The sequence below is a fragment of the Passer montanus genome, unplaced genomic scaffold (genome assembly GCF_014805655.1).
Source record: "Passer montanus isolate IOZ18808 unplaced genomic scaffold, ASM1480565v1 scaffold112, whole genome shotgun sequence".
NCBI classification, from domain to species: Eukaryota; Metazoa; Chordata; class Aves; order Passeriformes; family Passeridae; genus Passer; species Passer montanus.
In genome coordinates this window covers 1,338,980-1,355,493 of record NW_024357836.1, presented here as the reverse complement: position 1 = coordinate 1,355,493, position 16,514 = coordinate 1,338,980, and the positions used below count along the sequence as shown (strand labels likewise).

The following is a 16,514-nucleotide window of genomic DNA, read 5'->3' as shown; positions in this document are numbered from 1 at the left end:
GGATTTCCATGTGGTGCTATCCCTGCTGTGCCGCTGGACAGGCGGGACTTCCAGGAAATCAGGTTTGCATTAACAGGATGTTTGGTGCTACGACCTCTGCCCTTGGAAGCTTTAAAAAATAGGTGATAAAAACATCAGTCATGTGGTGGGGGATTGCTGGAATCAGCTCCAGGTGATCCCCGAGGTCCCTGCAGCCTCTGTGAGTCACAATTTCCCATGGCTGCACCTGTGCACACAAACAGCTCCGCTCCAGAGCGGATATTTGCCCTCCCTAAGGAACTTTGGCACTTTTGCCAAACTGGGTCACTACGGGCACAGCCCTGCTCACAGCCAGATCCAGGTGACCAAAATTAGGGCTCAGCCAGGGCAAACACCCATGGGTGCTCAGGTCTGGAACTCCCACAGGAGTGAACTCTGCGTCTCCTGTATGGTGTTGCCTGTTTGGGACCCCTGGCCAGGTTCCTTCTGCTGCAGGAGGTTTGCTCTAAGGATCCTTTGCTGTTTCAGTGCTTAATTAACTTCCCTAACGACTGGTGCAACCTGCCAGGTGGGCTGCCTGCCTGGCTGCTCCCAGCACTGCCAGCCAGAGCCCAGCCTGTGGGACATGCAGCGATGTCCCTGAGCCCCTTGGGCTGGTGACATGGGGCTGCTGTGGCCCCTGTGTGCAGCTGATCATGGAATATCCACGAGGATTGTCAAATCCACAGCTGATGCCCTGAGTCAGGAGTGATCTGGAGCACTGAACCCTCCTGGCAGCAGCAGCACTGGGGCCAGAGTGTCCCTTTGGCCCAGCTCTCGCCTTGTGTCACTGGTGACTCTCACTGTCAGAGCAAAGGCATCCACACAGCCCAGGGAGACAGAAATCACACTTCTGGGACACAACCAGGCAGGGCTGTGCTCGCCATTCCCTGTCACAGGAGCTCCTCTGCTCCCAGCAGCCCTTCACCCTGCTGGGACTCAAATTCCCCCGAAGCAGCAAAGGTTCTGGGTGCTGTTTTCACAACACCCAACCTGCCTGGCTTTGTGTGGAGTCAATCCCAGTGAATCCTGGTGTTTGTCCCTCGAGGTTTGCAGCAGGGTTGGTGTTGGCTGTCCAGCATCTCAGGCTGGAAAATGGCTCTGTGCATCAAGGTCATTTATCCACCCTCATCACAGACCAGGAACGCTCACGTTAATGGGTCTCTAATTTAATCAAAATGCTGTGCTTGTGATTGCAGGGCTGGAATCTTTTCCTCTCTTGAAGGGCAAAAATCAATTTGCAGTAACAGCAGACACGTCTGCTCCCTCCTCCAGGCCTGGGAAAGTGAGTAAATTTTTTCATGGGAGGAAAATAATAATATTGGCCTGGTGTGTCATCAATATTGAGTTTTTTACATGCTTTTGAGCACTTTGGTGGCAGCATTCTGTCCCTGTGGCCCTGTGAGCTCAGAAAAACCACAGATGTGCTGCTCCTGGGTTTCATAATTACTGTATTACCTATGTACAAACTGCCCTTTTCCTGCAGATCCCAAAGGGATCACGACAAATCAGGGAGGAAAAGTCTGATTTCCACGCTCTGGGAGGCAGGGAATGGGTGATCACTGCTCGACAGAGCAATCACAGGCTTCTTTGCATCTCCTGTGGTTTGTTTTCCCTCAGCCTCAGTGCCTGGTTTGGAAATCAGTCACCAAATAGTGGTGATTCTGCACTCCAGTGATTTTCTTCTGTGCAGCCTGGCTCAGACTGGAAATACTGGAAGGATGGAAGGAAGGAAAGAGGGTGGCCAGCAGCTGCAAACTGGCTGTGAACGGCAACGTGAATTACAATGAATTTCTGGAGGCAGAGCAAAGGTGTCAGGCCCTGCCTGGGACAGGGGACATGCACACACAGAGTGACCCTGCTGTGTCCAGGGCACACAGGACACACATGGTGACAGCAGCACACACAGAGTGACCCTGCTGTGTCCAGGGCACACAGGACACACATGGTGACAGCAGCACACACAGAGTGACCCTGCTGTGTCCAGGGCACACAGGACACACATGGTGACAGCAGCACACACAGAGTGACCCTGCTGTGTCCAGGGCACACAGGACACACATGGTGACAGCAGCACACACAGAGTGACCCTGCTGTGTCCAGGGCACACAGGACACACGCAGTGACAGCAGCACACACAGAGTGACCCTGCTGTGTCCAGGGCACACAGGACACACGCAGTGACAGCAGCACACACAGAGAGACATGGCTGTGTCCAGGGCACACAGGACACACATGGTGACAGCAGCACACACAGAGTGACCCTGCTGTGTCCAGGCTGTCCTTGGACAGGACACACGCGGTGACAGCACAGCCCCGTCCTTGCCACGCTTCCTTCCCGTTTCCTGCACGCCGCTATTCGCTCCCCTGCATCTCCTCCTCTCCAATCTGTTTATTCACGCGCATCTCTTCCTCTCCAATGCTTCCAAACACTTTTCTACGCGAGATTGTAATTATTGCACGAAACACTGTCCATTTGTATTTTGAGGCCTTTCAAGGCGGTGTACCCTCTCAATGAGACACGTCTTTGGCTTTGCCAGTTTTCTCTTTCAACACAAACTTTTTACTGCTGAAGGCATTCTCAACTTTGTCAAGACTTTAAAAGATTTCCATCAAAGGTTGAGCAAAGACCTTTCTTTTTGAACAAAACTTCGTTGCTTTGACTACTTCTCCCAAGTGTGTGTACGACAACACCGCAAGGAGGAAACTGAAGGGCTCATTCCCCGCGGGACAGCGAGGAGGGCTGCCGCCGCGGGGGCCAGTTCGCGGGGCCAGGACGGGCTTCCCGAGCGGGGCGGTGACCGGATGGGCCGCGGCGGGAGGAGCCGCCGGGGCCCGGCCGGGGGCAGCGCTCGGGCCCAAGATGGCGGCGGCCCCTGAGGGGGCCCTTTGTCTGCGGCCGCCGCCGCAGTGCGAGAAGGGCGCGAAACTGGGCCAGCGTGGGCGTGGCCCCTTCGCCAGCGGGGCGGGGCGGCCGCGCCCCCCGCCCAATCAGCGGCCTCCACTTCCTTCCCTCTCACAGGGGCACTCCCGCCCGCCTCCGCGCGCGCAGCCAATGGGCGCTCGTCCGTCGCGCCCCGCCCCCGCGTGGGTGGAGGGGGCGGGGCCGCGCCGTGGTTTTGTTTGCGCGCCCCTGCTTTCGCCCCCGCCGTGGTTCATTAATATTAATGAGGTCCCGCCCAATCAGGTGGTGCAGCGGCGGCAGCGCTTTGGTGACGTGTCGCCCCTCCTTGCGGCGGGGTTCATCTGCATATTCATAAGATAGGCGGGATGAGGCGCGGGCGTTTATAAGGCGCCGCCCCGCCAGGCTCGCCGTACATTTCGCTGAAGCTTTGAAGTGTTGTGTGGACCTCGCGCCGCCCGGCTATCGGTGAGCGCAGTCGCGCGGGGCGGTCGCGGCCGCACCGGGCCGGGTGGTCCGCGGTGAGCGGAGCCGTGTGCCAGGGGCAGAGGGCCGGGTCCTTCGGGAGGCCGCGCCGCGTCTCCGGACCCTCCGCTCGGTGCCCTCTGCGGGCACGGGGGGCGCGGCGGAGCGGGCCGGCCTGGGCCGTGCGGGGGAAAGCGGCCGCGGCGGGGGGAAAGGCGTGCGCGGAAACAAAATGGCGACGGGCCTCGGCCGTGCAAAATGGCGGGCGGGAAGGAGGGGGCGGCGGGCCGCGCTGTGCGGGGAAGGCCGGTAGGGGGCGCGGCGGGGCGCGCATGCGCGCTGGGCACGGAGGGGCCCGGAGCGGGGGTCCCAGCGGCGTTGGCGGGACCCGGCCCGGCCCCGGGTTCTGCCGGGCCCGGCCCCGGTGCTGCTCCCCTGCGCTTGGCCCTGAGCCTCGTGGAGCCCGGTTTGGCCCTCGCTCCCGCCCACCCTCAGGGAGACCCCTTGTAAGGCTGGGAGGCCGCGTAAAGAGTGGGCTCCGGGCCGCATGAGGGGAGTGTGAGCTCACATCGGTGCTGGTGTTAGGATTTAATGTTTCGCAGCTCGACGGGGTTATGTGGGTTTTTTTGAGTCGCTGACTCGGTTCTGTTGGTTTGGCAGGTCAGAATGGCATCAGATGAGGGAAAGCTCTTTGTCGGCGGGCTCAGTTTCGACACCAATGAGCAGTCATTGGAGCAAGTCTTCTCTAAATACGGACAGATTTCTGAAGGTGAGACTGCAGAGCCGCGATGGGATAGTTTCCCTAAGTTTCCCTAAGTCTGTTAAACTTCCCCGGCACTGATGGGTTTTTATTTCCTATCTCTCCTTTTCACAGTCGTGGTGGTGAAAGACAGAGAGACTCAGAGATCCAGAGGTTTTGGCTTTGTTACTTTTGAAAATATCGATGATGCAAAAGATGCAATGATGGCCATGAATGGAAAGGTGAGGAGGCCTTGGAGTTGATTCTTTATTTTCTGTAGTGGAGGAAGAGAATCAGAGGTGTGCTGCTGTTCAGGTTGTGTGGAAAAACAGATTAGTTCCCCTGTCTTACATGAGGTTACAGGAATGTAAAAAATCGGACTATAAGAATTAATATGTAAAAGGATGTGCATATATGTATATAGTGGGAATGAAACTGTAAAGTTCCATTATGGAATCTGGATGACTGAGCTATAACTTTATAGCCATTCCTGTAAATACAATTAATATATCACGTTTTTTGCCTACTTTATTTAATTGTGGCATGAAGTAGACATTTATTTCAAGAGGAGCAGCGAGTCCTGCCACTCTTTAGCCAACTGTGAAGGCGTGCAACTCGTTCTACATGTGCTTTCTATTGAACTATTTCAATTTGGCTAACTGTGGTTGTGTTTCAGTCTGTAGATGGGCGTCAGATCCGAGTTGACCAGGCTGGCAAGTCCTCAGAGAACAGATCCCGTGGCTACAGAGGGGGGTCCGCGGGGGGCCGGGGCTTCTTCCGCGGGGGCCGAGGCCGGGGCCGTGGCTTCTCCAGAGGTGAGTGCCTGGGGGTTAGTTACAATTCTGATGGGGGGGTGTGTCATTTGTCAGAATGGTTAAATAAACCTCGTTTTCATGTGTTTCCAAGGAGGTGGAGACAGAGGCTATGGCGGCAGCAGATTCGATTCCAGAAGTGGAGGCTATAACGGCTCCAGAGACTACTATAATAGCAGGTAAGGGCTCTGCGGACACCAGGGGTCGTGGGGAAGCTCTGGTGGGGCTCAGACCAGCAGAGGAGGAGTTGAGCAGCTGTAAAGCAGGTGCTGTTTGTCCCGCAGGAGTCAAGGTGGCTATGGAGACAGGAACTCAGGAGGCTCCTACAGAGACAGCTACGACAGTTATGGTAAGTCCTGCTTCGAGCGGGAGCGCTGAGTCCGTGTGCTGTAGGAGCTCTGAACCTGCTGAGCCTGAGCCTGCAGCTGGGGCAGGCTCAGGCTGTGGACGTGGTGGTGCCGGGAGATTCTAATTTAATGCATGTGCAGGAGTTGCTCGGATCTCAGGCAAAGCAAGTGTTTAAAAAAAAAAAAAAGGTGTTCCTGGAGCCCAAACTCGGCTGCCCTAACGCACTGACCCGCGGGTGGGGGATCTCAGTAGCCAAGTAGCCGTAGCCTTGGAATAATGCAAAGGGAGTAAAATGCTGGAACTTGTCTTTGCTTCAGTGCCTTTACAATTGTGCCTGCTTCTTGTCCTCAGCTACACACAACGAGTAAAAATCCTTCCTGACTCAAGATCGTCCTTCCAATGGCTGTATTTATAAAGATTTTTGGAGCTTCGCTGAAATGGTTATTGTGTAGTACATCTACTTCTATTTTCACTTTTGTAGTATTATCAGTTCTGATCTTGTCATACACAGCCTGGCAGCTTCTGAGACAAGACTGTCTGATTAGACTGTCTTGGAGAAAGCTCTGCTTTCAAGTGGTTTTAATCTTTTTGAAAGCACTTCAGATTTTATTTTATCCTCCATGAATGAGCCAAGGTGTTCGTTTTTGGTTGTTTTTTTTTTTAAGTTGGGGCCCCAATTCAGTTTCTTTTGAGCTAGCAAGGACCTTGTACCAATGTTCACTAGAAGCTGAACAAGCTGTGGACTTTTTTTCTTCTTTTATTTTTTTTTTCAAGTGCATTACCTTCGTCTTTTGTAACATTCCTTTAGTGTAGCAAGGTAGGAATGCAGCTTGGGTTCCGTTGGAAGGCAAACCACCTTGATATATCTAAAGAGAAACGTGCTTGTATGTTCAACCCGCATAACGGTATTTTTACTGTTGTAATGATGTAAATGACCCAGAACTAGACTTGCAAACTTACCATAAAGAGGTTCTTGAAAATGTTTATTTATATTGTCCTTTTTTACTGGAAGAAATATGCATATTCCATTGCTGTTGTATTTGAAGTGGTAAAGGATTCCTGTATACAGTTTTCTTTGGCTTTACGAAGCCTATTAAAAGACCGTCTGAAATGAACTCTGCTCCTGACATTTACATTTCATTGCACAACACAACCCTTGGAGACGAAGAACAGTCTTGGGAGCGAGAGGAGGAGATTAGGGACAGTGGCAGAGCTGGCCGGACGATTGCCCGGGCGCTGGAATTTAAATCCTAAAATCGGTCTTGACATCTGAATTGGCCAAGAAATTTCACATAAAGTAGTCAAAACTTGTCTGTAGAGGCTGGAAGTACAAACCTGAGGGCGTGCTAGGAGCGAAGTGCAGTTGGAGTGTTAGGAAGGCTAAAGGATGTTTGCTCCAAAGCTGCTGTAGGCTACACTGGGAAGCTGTAGAGAAGAGCCAAGTGCTGTAGTCCCTGGGCTGTTCCCTGCGTGCCGAGCGCGTGTGCGATGTAGGGGAATGCCGGGCTTAGCTTAGCTGTGTCATTGCTTACAAGTTCTAAGAATTCTTTGCTAGCAAATGGAAACTGCAGTGTCCTTGGAGAAAAGAAGTGTTGTGCCTCCAACAGAAACCTCTGAGACGAGAGCTGCTCTCTTGGCTAGTTCATATGTGGAAATAGTCCTGTAATTCGAGGTAACTCCTTTTGCTCATGTCCGCATCCTTCCTCTTGTTGAGAGCTCATTTGAAAGTCTAATGTACCTGTGAAATATTCCTTTTGACAATTTTGGTCAGCTGCTGGAAAAACGTTAACCCATGCCGTATGCAACCTTTGGCTTGTGGCACACCTTGAGTTCCACAGATCAGAGTTGGGCATGCAGCCGTGTCTTGCTGTAGGTACGGAAGCAAGATTGGAACGAACTCCCTGACTCGATATGTGTTCATCTATTGAGACTCTTCCTAGACTTCATTAAGTTGCTCACTTTAATTGTAGCTTTCTTTGCCATCCTACTTGTTGCCATTAACTTTTTCCCATGGCCCACACTTCCTAAGCAGCCATGTCCAAGTGTTAACTCTCTGCTTAGGGGATCCAATCCATGGCTGGCTGAGCACGGGCAGCAGCCGGCCCAGAACAGTTTTCCCAGACTGTGCTTTGTGGTGTGATGGGTTCAGCGATGGCTTGTGAGACCCTCGTGCGCTGTGAGCTGTGTGGGGAGGTTGGGGGCAAGAGCAGCCTCTGCCCTGGGCTCTTGTTAATGCCTCTCTGCTTTAGCAGGCTGAAGGGACCCGGCACACGCCTCGGAGGCCCAGCGGATCCTGAGCGACCAGAGCTGCGTTCCAGGGGTGCTGCAGCAAGTTTGCCAGCCAGGTAACATCCCTTTCCTGAGGTTTTTTCTTTCTCTTTGGCTGTGACCCTGTTCCATTCCTGTATCTTTATCCACATTACAATTCTCATCTCCATTTACTTTCAGCACTGAGACACGGCAGAGAAGACAGAAGGACAGACACTGGAGTGTGGAGATGAAGAACTCAGAGCAGTGGTGTTGCTCATTTTTACATGAACCAAACCAGTCAAGACAGAATAAAACACTGAAATGTGGAAAAAACAAATCTCTGTGGTACTTTTTTGTGGGAAACAGAATGTTTTTGGCTAAAGTATTTGGTTTACAGCCCAGTAGAGAGCACAGAGCAAACCACCGCTGTGGTGCTTGGAGGTGGACACACTCTGCTCCGAGCAGATTGGTGTGTGATCCTCATGGAAAATGAGGTCTTGTTGCGGGTTAAATCCCAAAAATGTGGCAACTCAGTGATGAGGAGGATTAATATAATAATGTTGGGAGAGGCTGACACTGAATGTGTTTCTGGCAGGAGAGGGCAGGGTGAGAACAGTGAGAGTTTTTGATGATCTCAGCTGCTCCTGCCCTTTTTTTTTTTGTGTTAGAGGAGAGTTGTTGATTGCTTCTTCCTGTCCTTTTCTCCCCATCTTTTTCAAACTGATAAACTCAGAATTTGGTGATGGGCTCATTCAGGAGCCCTGAGGACTTGCTGCCCAAGTGCTATCAGTCCCCCATTTTCCACTGATACAGGAGTCTCCAGACATTCCTGCCTGCAGGAGGGGATTACTGAGCTCACTTCACAAAACCTGCTTTTCCTCCTTTAACCTTTTTCAAATTATCTATGTGAAGAGCATTTAAAAAAAGCAATCAGCCATGACACACTTCTGGGGATTGTATTGAGCAATTCACCAGTGAGGATTTTTGCATGTTAATGCAGGAGGATATTAAATATAATGAAAGCTGAGGAGTGTGTGAAGTCTTTGCTGATAAAAATGCAGTCAGGTGAGGTTGAAATGAATTCAGGCTGAAAATACTTACAAATAATGCTTTGTAAGACCTTCCTAAATAGGATGCTTAGACACAGGCAGAAATAATGAACAGGTGCAAAAATAGCCTGGTTGAAGGTGCTGTTATTTTTGGCATTGCTAATTATGGCATTGAGTTAATGATGTCTTGCTGGCATGGGTGAGGGAATCGCTGGAGCCAGGGGCTGGATGTGGAACCCAGCGGCGTCACGGGGAAGGTGTCTGGGTGTCGTGGGTCTGACGTGAGCTCGGGTGACCCAGTTTTAGCCAAAATGCCTTTTTTTTTAAAGTAAGCCCTGTGTGTCCAGGCAGCTTGAGCCATTCACTGAGGAAAAATGGGGAAGTGGAGCAGGGCTGAAGGGTGGTGGTTGAACCCTGAGCAGCCGGAAGCATTTCCAGAGGGAAAAGATGGGGGACAGAAATTCTTGAAATGCTCAAAATACTCCTGTTTCCAGCTGTGTTCACCATGGGGCGGGAATGGCCACCCTGAAGGGAGAAGGAGAACCCTGAGGGGGAAATGGTGGCTCTGGGGGGGAAAGTCCTGCTATGAGGGAAAAGTGGAGCCACTGAGGGAGAAATTATGACCCTGGGGGCAATGGTGGCCTTGAGGGAGGAGAGACAACCCTGAGGGGGAAATGGCGGCTCTGGGGGGGAAAGTCCTGCTATGAGGGAAAAGTGGAGCCACTGAGGGAGAAATGATGACCCTGGGGGAAATGGTGGCCTTGAGGCAGGAGGGACAGCCCTGAGGGGGAAATGGCTGCTCTGGGGGGAAATGTCCTGTTATGAAGGAAAAGTGGAGCCACTGAGGGTGAAATGATGACCCTCGGGAAATGGTGGCCTTGAGGGAAAAGGGACAACCCTGAGGGGGAAATGGCGGCTCTGGGGGGGAAAGTCCTGCTATGAGGGAAAAGTGGAGCCACTGAGGGAGAAATTATGACCCTGGGGGCAATGGTGGCCTTGAGGGAGGAGAGACAACCCTGAGGGGGAAATGGCGGCTCTGAGGGAGGAATGAGAGTCCTGAAGGGGCAATGGCAGCCCTGAGAGAGGAAGGATGACCCTGAGCGGAAAATGGCGTCTGTGACGGACGGGGTGTTGCAGCGAGGGAGAAATGGCGGCCCCGCCGAGGTGCGCGCAGCCCGTGAGGGCACAACAACAACCCTGAGGGCAAAATGCCGGAGCCCCTCGGCGGCTCCGCGAGCGGCTCACGGCCGGAACGGCGCAGCCCCGGAACCCGCGAGCGGATCCGCGGGGCCCGGGCGGGGCCTGCGCCGAGCGCACCGTCCCGGCGCCTTCCTGCGGCCGCCGCTCCCGCTCCGCCGCCCCGGCCCGGCCATGCCGCGCCTCCTCCTCCTCCTCTTCCTCCTCGTCCCGCACCTCGGCCGCGCCGCCGCCCCCAGCCCGGGGAACAGCACGGAGCCGCCGCGGGCGGCCACGGGGAACGACACGCACACGGAGCCGGAGCACGAGTCCGGGCCGAGGCTGTCGGTGGGGTCGGGGCTGCCGGTGCTGAGGCGCGCGGTTTATGTGCTGAGCGCTCTGTCGGCGCTGGCCGCCTTCTACTTCATGCTGAGGGCGTTCCGGTGAGTGCACGGCGACCGCGGCTGTGTCTGTGTTCTGCTGGCCCCGCTCCTGGTCTTGTCCCCGTCCCGGTGTGCCCTGGCCCGCGGCTGTGTCCCTGCTGGTTCGTGTTCCCGTTGTCCCGGGCTGTGTCCCAGCTTTGTCACGGTTCCGGGGTTCTCGGAGATCTACCCCGCTAGTCCTGGCTCCCCCTGGTCGGGGATGTCACCCTGATTGTCCTGGTCCTGGACCCAGTCCCCCTTGCTGGTGGCAGTGTCCTTGCTTGTCCCGGTTGTCCCGGTCCTGTCCCCCATGGCTGTGCCCCTGCCCGTCCCGGTCTTGCTCTGGGTTCCCCCGAAGCCGGTCACGGTGTCCCCTGTCCCTTGCCTGCCCCAATTCCGCTCCTAATCCCTGGGTTTGTGCCCATTTTCCCTCAATCCCCTTCCCTCCCTCCCTCCTTCCTTCCCAGCCGGGGCTCTGCTTCCCCGCGCATCCCTTTGGCAGCGAGTCCAAAACGTCGCTGTAAATCCCTAACACTGTTAATTACCCGAGGTAATTAGCGCTAAAGCATCTCCCGCTGAACCCCCCGCGGGGCGGGGAGGGCGGCTCACTCACTGTGCTCTCCCTGTCCCTCAGCCCCAGCTCCGAGGGCCCCAGAAACGAGCCCAAAACTCATTTCAGGTTGAAGAAGCCCCAGAGGAAGAAGTACGGGCTGCTGTCGAGCCAGGACGAGAACATCGAGCTGGGTTCCCTCGACAGCGACGAGGACACCGTGTTTGAAAGCCGCAACCTGAGGCGGTGAGGGAGCATTTGGTGTGTTTTTTGTGTTGCTCTTTTCCTCACTAGGGGCTGAGGCTCCTTTCCCAAAGCTGTGGGAGCTCTGGCACAGCTCCTGCAACCAGATCTGCATAAATTAAAACGCCTGTGTGTGGTCTGTGTGTTGGCACACGGATTTATCTCACTTTTCCTCATTTTCTGGCCCAGAAAGTCTCGCTGACAGGGTTATTTGGACACTGCTGTGGGGTCACAGAGCTGTTGGGAGAGGCAGCCCCTGTGCCCAGTCTGGGCCTCCCTCCCTGTGTTAGACAGGGAAACAAAAATTTCTGTGGTTTTTCCCTTCAGCTTAGGAATTGCTTCCAACTCATATCACAGTTCAAACTCCCAGTCCCATCAGGATGTGCATTCCTGTTATTCCTGCTTTGTTTTGGTTTTCTTTTTCCATTTTGGGAGTTGCTTCCAGGTCTCATCACACTTCAAACTCCCAGTCTCACAGGGATATCCATTCCTGCTTTCCCAGCATTGTGTTCACATCCCACAAGTTTGATTTCTGGGGAGGTTCTTTTAAGTGAGGAGGAATGTCACCTGAAGGAATGTCACCTCAGCTCCCCCTGATTTTGGGTGTCTCCTTTTTTTTTTCCAGGTGACTCGGGACCAGCGGCGCTGGCTGCCTGGAATGATGGAGGGTCCAGTCCCAGTGGAATCTCTAGTACTCAAGTTTTAGATCTGCTTACAGTGACTTAACTAACAGTTTGAGCCCTTCCATAGCTGGGGCAGGGGAGAGGGGACCAAACCTGTTTTCTTCACGTGCATTCTTGGGGACATTTCTGGGGAAAGATGGGAGCTGTTCACTGCACAGGGAAAGGCTGAGGTAAAGGAGATGCTCTTGGACGATTTTCAGCACCTGAAATCGGAGCTCGAGAGCTGCCCCTGTGCCTCATGTCCCTCTCTCCTTGCCCTGGAAGCATCAGATTCCTTCTCCAGGCTGATCCTCTTTCCTTCATGCAATATCAGGTTACTTCTTTGGGAAGTGTCTCTGTAATCAGCTTCTGGGAGGAGCAGTGAGAGCTGTGGCTCTGTTACACAAACGGGGGTGGGAAGGTGATAGTTCAGGCACAGCAGCTTTGGGAAGGAGTTAAACGAGTTATATTTTCCAGGATTGGCAATTACTGGGATAATCCAGGTCGTTCACGGGTTTACAGACGTGTTAAGGAATGAAAGGGGCCACAACCCAAAGGAATCTTTCTCCAAACGAGCTAGAAAAGGTCTGGGAATGCCTGGACTCTGCCCAGCCCCAGCTGTGACTTCACCAGGGACACTGTGACATCTGCCAAGCTCTGGATTTTGTGATGCCCGAGGAAGAGCCAGAAGTGAGCCAGGGAGTGTCTTGGAGCAGCTGATGACTGGAAAAGGGGGACCCCAACCCCTCTTGACTGTGATTCAGGGCAGCCCTGGATGAATTCTCTCCTCAGGAACCCTGGAGTTCCATTCCCTTGGCTGGTACTCAGCCTGCATCTGTCCTGCAGCCCGTTGTTAGTGGATTTTTGGGATCTGATTGTGTAGGACCAAAGGTGAATGTGTCAGACGGTGGTTGTTGGGTGGATCTGCTGCTAAATCGGTGAAAACTGCTCGCCAAGTGCTTCTGTCTGTGGCCTTTCCTTGGAAACTGGCAGCACATCCTTAAATCCCACTTGCCCCCAAGCTGGTAGTGCCTTTGTTTGGAGAACCCGAGGGATTTGCCCTGCGGGCAGGGAGGGTCCCCGTAGCACCTTTAGGGTGAAAAATTAGGATATCTACCTTTAGGGTGAACATTTAGAATGTCTTTGGAATGTCTTTGGCTCCTTTGGCTTGCAAATCCCCTGTGGATCAGGGGCATGACGACTCTTGGAGAAGGGACAGAGATGTGCTGGTCAGGGGGAGATGCTGCAGGGTCTCCCGAGGGAGTGCCGCGTTCCTGTGCAAGCAGCCACCTCTGTCTGTTCAGGACAGGTGAGGTTTCCTGGAGAAATCCCACCCCCGTGGCAGCTCTGTCTCTCACGTGCACAAAGGATTTTAAAATACATACATATATATATTTTTTTAATAGCATTGCCATGTGCACACAGTGCTTGCATGTGCCCCGTTTTCTGTCCTTTGGATCCTTTCACGCCTGTTTTGGGTGTTCCCTGTTTGTGGCTGCTGCAGATGGGAGCAGGCAGAGGTTCCATGTGGGAATTGCTGGGATGGCTCCACCCGGCTGCAGCTTCCCTGGGGGTGATCAGAGCTCTGTGATCCATGGTCAGGGATCTTTCTTCATCCTGCAGGGCTGCATTGCAGGTAATTAATTCCCTGGCTCTTTTGTTCCCTCTGGAAAGTTGTTCCTTGTGCTGTTGAAACTGTATGAGCCTGACTGTCCCAGTCCACTGCCACGTTCAGTGTTTGACCAACACATTCCTCATCCTTCCTTTACCTGGAGTGATGACCCTGAGCATTCCTTAGGCTCCTCTCTTGTTGGGCACGTGGGGTTTGCAATTCTCAAGTTTCCTCACCTCACAGGAGTGGAGCATTTGTTTAATGTTAAATTATTCAGAGCAGAGAGAACCTCAAGCAGTAGGTCTTGCCTTGAAAATAATTCTGCTGGAATTGATTTTGGCTGGAACAGATGTTTGTGTTTGAGCAGGGAAAGGTGTGGAGCAGGTGATGTGGTGCCTGGGCTGTGCTGTGTAGGTACCAGGGAAGGAAATTGAGGTGCCAGCCTGGAATTTGTACACCACTTCCATATTTTCAGAGTCTTGCTGGCCACCTCTAAAGGGTGCAGGGTACAAAGGTGCTTTTGGGGCTGTCACTTGTCCTGGTCTTGGGCTGAAGATAGGTTGGAGCTGTAACCAGGGAACCTGTGAAGCTGATTCCACTCCCATCCTGCCCCTCAGCAGCAGTTGGCATCTGGATTTGCCCTTTGCAGGCCATGACATTCCATCCCTGCTCTGCTCTGAGTCCTTGGAGGCCTTTTCTAAGAGGAGAAACCCAAGTGACAGATCTGAGACTCCTTGGGATGCTCAGCATGATCCCATTTCTCCAGGAAGAATCAGCTGGACCTGGCACTTCCTGCAGTGTGAGCAGTGCCAGGGCAGAGGGTTTTGGGGTGGATCCTGCAAATAACAGCAGCTTTGACCACCTCATGTGACATTTCCACAAAGGAGCAGTTCAGCTGTTCCTTCCATTACTCTTCCAGTTCCTCCACGTGTATTTGATGCCCTCGTTTCAGGTCTCTTTGCCCCAGCTGGATCTTCAGTAGCTTTCCAGTTGTAGTTTTTCAGGCTAAACACAGGAATGCAAAGAGACCCACTCATGCCTGCTCCTGGGCAGGCTGAGGCCTCACCAGCCACTGCTGCACTTTTCTTTCTCCTGGATGAATCAGGGTGTTGGTGGAGGTTCCATGTGCCTGTTGGTCTGCAGGATTCCTGCTCATCTCACCAAAAGCAGCCAATGGACCATGACCTGTAACAGTCACCCCCTGTGTGCATGACTGACTACAACAGTCTACTCTGAATTAAGCCAAAGCCAATTTTCCAAAGTTTACATAATCCCTCTGTTGTCTTGGAGCCTTTCTGGGATGCTCTGCTGCTGCTGCCCTGCCCAAACTGACTGGGCCATCTGCAGGGTTAATGGGATCTGTGGGAGCGGGGCGAGATCAGCTCTGGTGGTTTTGTTCTGGGCCTGGGGTGGGACCTGCAGCCCTGCCAAGTTCTGTGCCTGTGGTGGGAGTCAATAAACAGCACTTGAGCACGTTGTTGTCTGAACTCCCCAAGGAGCAGCTCTTGTTTCCTCCTCCTGGAACTGCTGATCTGTCTTTAAACAGCTGCTGGCCCTGTATCGATCCCTGGTTTTCTTGTCATTGCAGCATCCCCTCCCTTGTACCTGGAACCACTGGAATAAAGCATTCCAGCCCACCCAGCCCTCCCTGCTGTGTGCACGGGCTGCTGAGCCCATGGGATGAGCTGCTGTGGTGAGCTCATCGATTTATGGGGTCCTTGGGGTTTTCCCCCTGCCTTGCTCCTGCTCCCAGGGCTGCTGCTCACCTTGTGGCCTGTCTGGAAGTGTCCAAGCCCAGGTTGGATTGAGCTTGGAGCAGTCTGGTCTGTGGAAGGTGTCCCTGTCTTTGTCAGGGGGTGGAATGAGGTGAGCTTTAAGGTCCCTTTTAAACCATTCTGTGACTTCATGATCATCTCTGGGTTGATTTCAGTTTTCTGAAGTCTCTTTTTTCCCTGTTCTCACATTAATCCTTTTATTGTACAGAGGACCAAATAAAAGTCCCTGTGAGGCCAATTCCAGCCTCTCCACAGCAGCAGAACCAAGTTCCATTTTGCTTATTTGGAAGTGAGGAAGGAGATGTTGTTCCCTGGATCAGAGAATCATGGAATCTCCTGAGTTGGAAGGAACCCACAGGGATCATCGAGTCCAAACACTCCTGCAGCTCTGGCAGCCTTGGGGCTGGGACCATTCCCTGGGGAGCCTGGGCAGTGCCCAGCACCCTCGGGGAGAAGAATCTTTTCCTAAAATCCAACCCCAAACCTCCCCTGACTCCGGTCCAGCCCTTCCCTCAGCTCCTGCCCCTTGTGCCACAGAGCAGAGATGGGAGCTGCCCCTCGGGAGTCTCCCCTGAGTCTCCTCCAGGCTGAAATGGGAATGTCCCGGCTCCTCCCTGCAAGGAATTCGTTCCAGAACGAAACCAAGGGCGTTCCCTGCCTCACACCTGCTTCTCATCGGGTTGTGTGGATCAGTGGCACTGAGAAAACAGAAGCCACATTCCCCCTGTCCCCCTCTGCACCCTGCCCGTGTCCCTGTGTCCTGGCTGCTCATGTCCTGGGGCAGCTGAGGAGCCGAGAGGGTTTTGTTTGCTCCACGATTTCCCCTCGTTACTGGGGGGGTTCTGGGGGGCAGCGGGGTCGGGCACAGCAGGAGCTGGGGCACAGGGGATCCCTGTAGGTGGCACTCACAGACCAGACTTGCAGCTGCCAGGGCACTGCCGGCACCTGGGGAAGCTGCAAATAAATCCTGGTGCCTTGAAAAGCAAATCTGCGTCCTCCAGCGCCTGTCTGGGATGAGCTGGAAGTGCCTTTTGGGGGTTGTGTCTTTCCTGGCACCGGGGTGGGGCAGCAGCAGGTTTTGGGGTGGCTCCTGGGGAGCTCTTGGGGTTTCTCTCTCAGGGGAGTGTCTCTCTCAGGAGCAGGGGAGGGTTTTGCCCTGGCTCCACTTGAACCAGGTTCCACCTGGCCCTGTCAGGACTTGTTTGGGAAAGATTTTTATGATTCTGGGCCTGACAAGGTTTCAAGATGCCCTGGTTTGATGGAGTGATGCCACCAGCTCCAGCACAGACATGAACAGCAGCAGCCTGGGGGCACCCCGGCTTTCCTGAGCCAAATTAACTGCAGTGCTAATGAACTAACAGAGAGCATTCCCTGTGCAGCAGCATGGGCAGGACATCCTCACCCTGTCCAGTTAGATTTTGAGGGAAAATTCCTTCCCCAGAAGGAAGGGATCCAGCCTGGCTCAGGCTGCCCAGGGCAGTAGTGGTGTCA

The 16,514-nt window shown here is 53.7% G+C and overlaps 2 protein-coding genes across 9 annotated transcripts; both read left to right on the top strand.

The window, feature by feature from the left end:
- Window positions 1–3,144: 3,144 nt before the first annotated feature.
- Window positions 3,145–7,871, top strand: LOC120495717 (cold inducible RNA binding protein). 6 transcript variants are annotated; one of them, XM_039695563.1, is made up of 8 exons: window positions 3,145–3,388; window positions 4,046–4,154; window positions 4,260–4,366; window positions 4,801–4,939; window positions 5,031–5,115; window positions 5,221–5,285; window positions 7,537–7,629; window positions 7,733–7,871. In XM_039695563.1, exons 2-7 carry the CDS (start codon window positions 4,052–4,054, stop codon window positions 7,539–7,541), a joined length of 504 nt encoding a protein of 167 aa, XP_039551497.1. In that variant the 5' UTR covers window positions 3,145–3,388; window positions 4,046–4,051; the 3' UTR covers window positions 7,542–7,629; window positions 7,733–7,871. The 6 variants fall into 6 exon arrangements, with proteins under 6 accessions (XP_039551497.1, XP_039551490.1, XP_039551483.1 ...); XM_039695556.1 differs by having other exon boundaries at window positions 7,534–7,629; XM_039695549.1 differs by having other exon boundaries at window positions 5,636–7,629.
- Window positions 7,872–9,338: 1,467 nt separating this feature from the next.
- Window positions 9,339–14,808, top strand: FAM174C (family with sequence similarity 174 member C). Of its 3 annotated transcripts, none has more exons than XM_039695832.1 (3): window positions 9,339–10,202; window positions 10,816–10,977; window positions 11,600–14,808. In XM_039695832.1, the coding sequence occupies exons 1-3, from the start codon at window positions 9,691–9,693 to the stop codon at window positions 11,601–11,603; spliced, it is 678 nt and encodes a 225-aa protein (XP_039551766.1). In that variant the 5' UTR covers window positions 9,339–9,690; the 3' UTR covers window positions 11,604–14,808. The 3 variants fall into 3 exon arrangements, with proteins under 3 accessions (XP_039551766.1, XP_039551773.1, XP_039551784.1); XM_039695839.1 differs by having other exon boundaries at window positions 10,816–10,992; XM_039695850.1 differs by having other exon boundaries at window positions 9,349–10,202; window positions 10,861–10,977.
- The last annotated feature ends 1,706 nt before the right edge of the window (window positions 14,809–16,514 follow it).

What these genes read in the sequence shown, in the direction of transcription:
- LOC120495717 (XM_039695540.1), top strand. Translation starts at nt 4,052, where the DNA reads ATGGCATCAGATGAGGGAAAGCTCTTTGTCGGCGGGCTCAGTTTCGAC. An exon ending in GGGCCGTGGCTTCTCCAGAG is followed by an intron (nt 4,940 to 5,030) that starts GTGAGTGCCTGG and finishes TGTGTTTCCAAG; the next exon opens with GAGGTGGAGACAGAGGCTAT. An exon ending in AGAGACTACTATAATAGCAG is followed by an intron (nt 5,116 to 5,220) that starts GTAAGGGCTCTG and finishes TTTGTCCCGCAG; the next exon opens with GAGTCAAGGTGGCTATGGAG.
- FAM174C (XM_039695832.1), top strand. Translation starts at nt 9,691, where the DNA reads ATGGCGTCTGTGACGGACGGGGTGTTGCAGCGAGGGAGAAATGGCGGC. An exon ending in TTCATGCTGAGGGCGTTCCG is followed by an intron (nt 10,203 to 10,815) that starts GTGAGTGCACGG and finishes CCTGTCCCTCAG; the next exon opens with CCCCAGCTCCGAGGGCCCCA.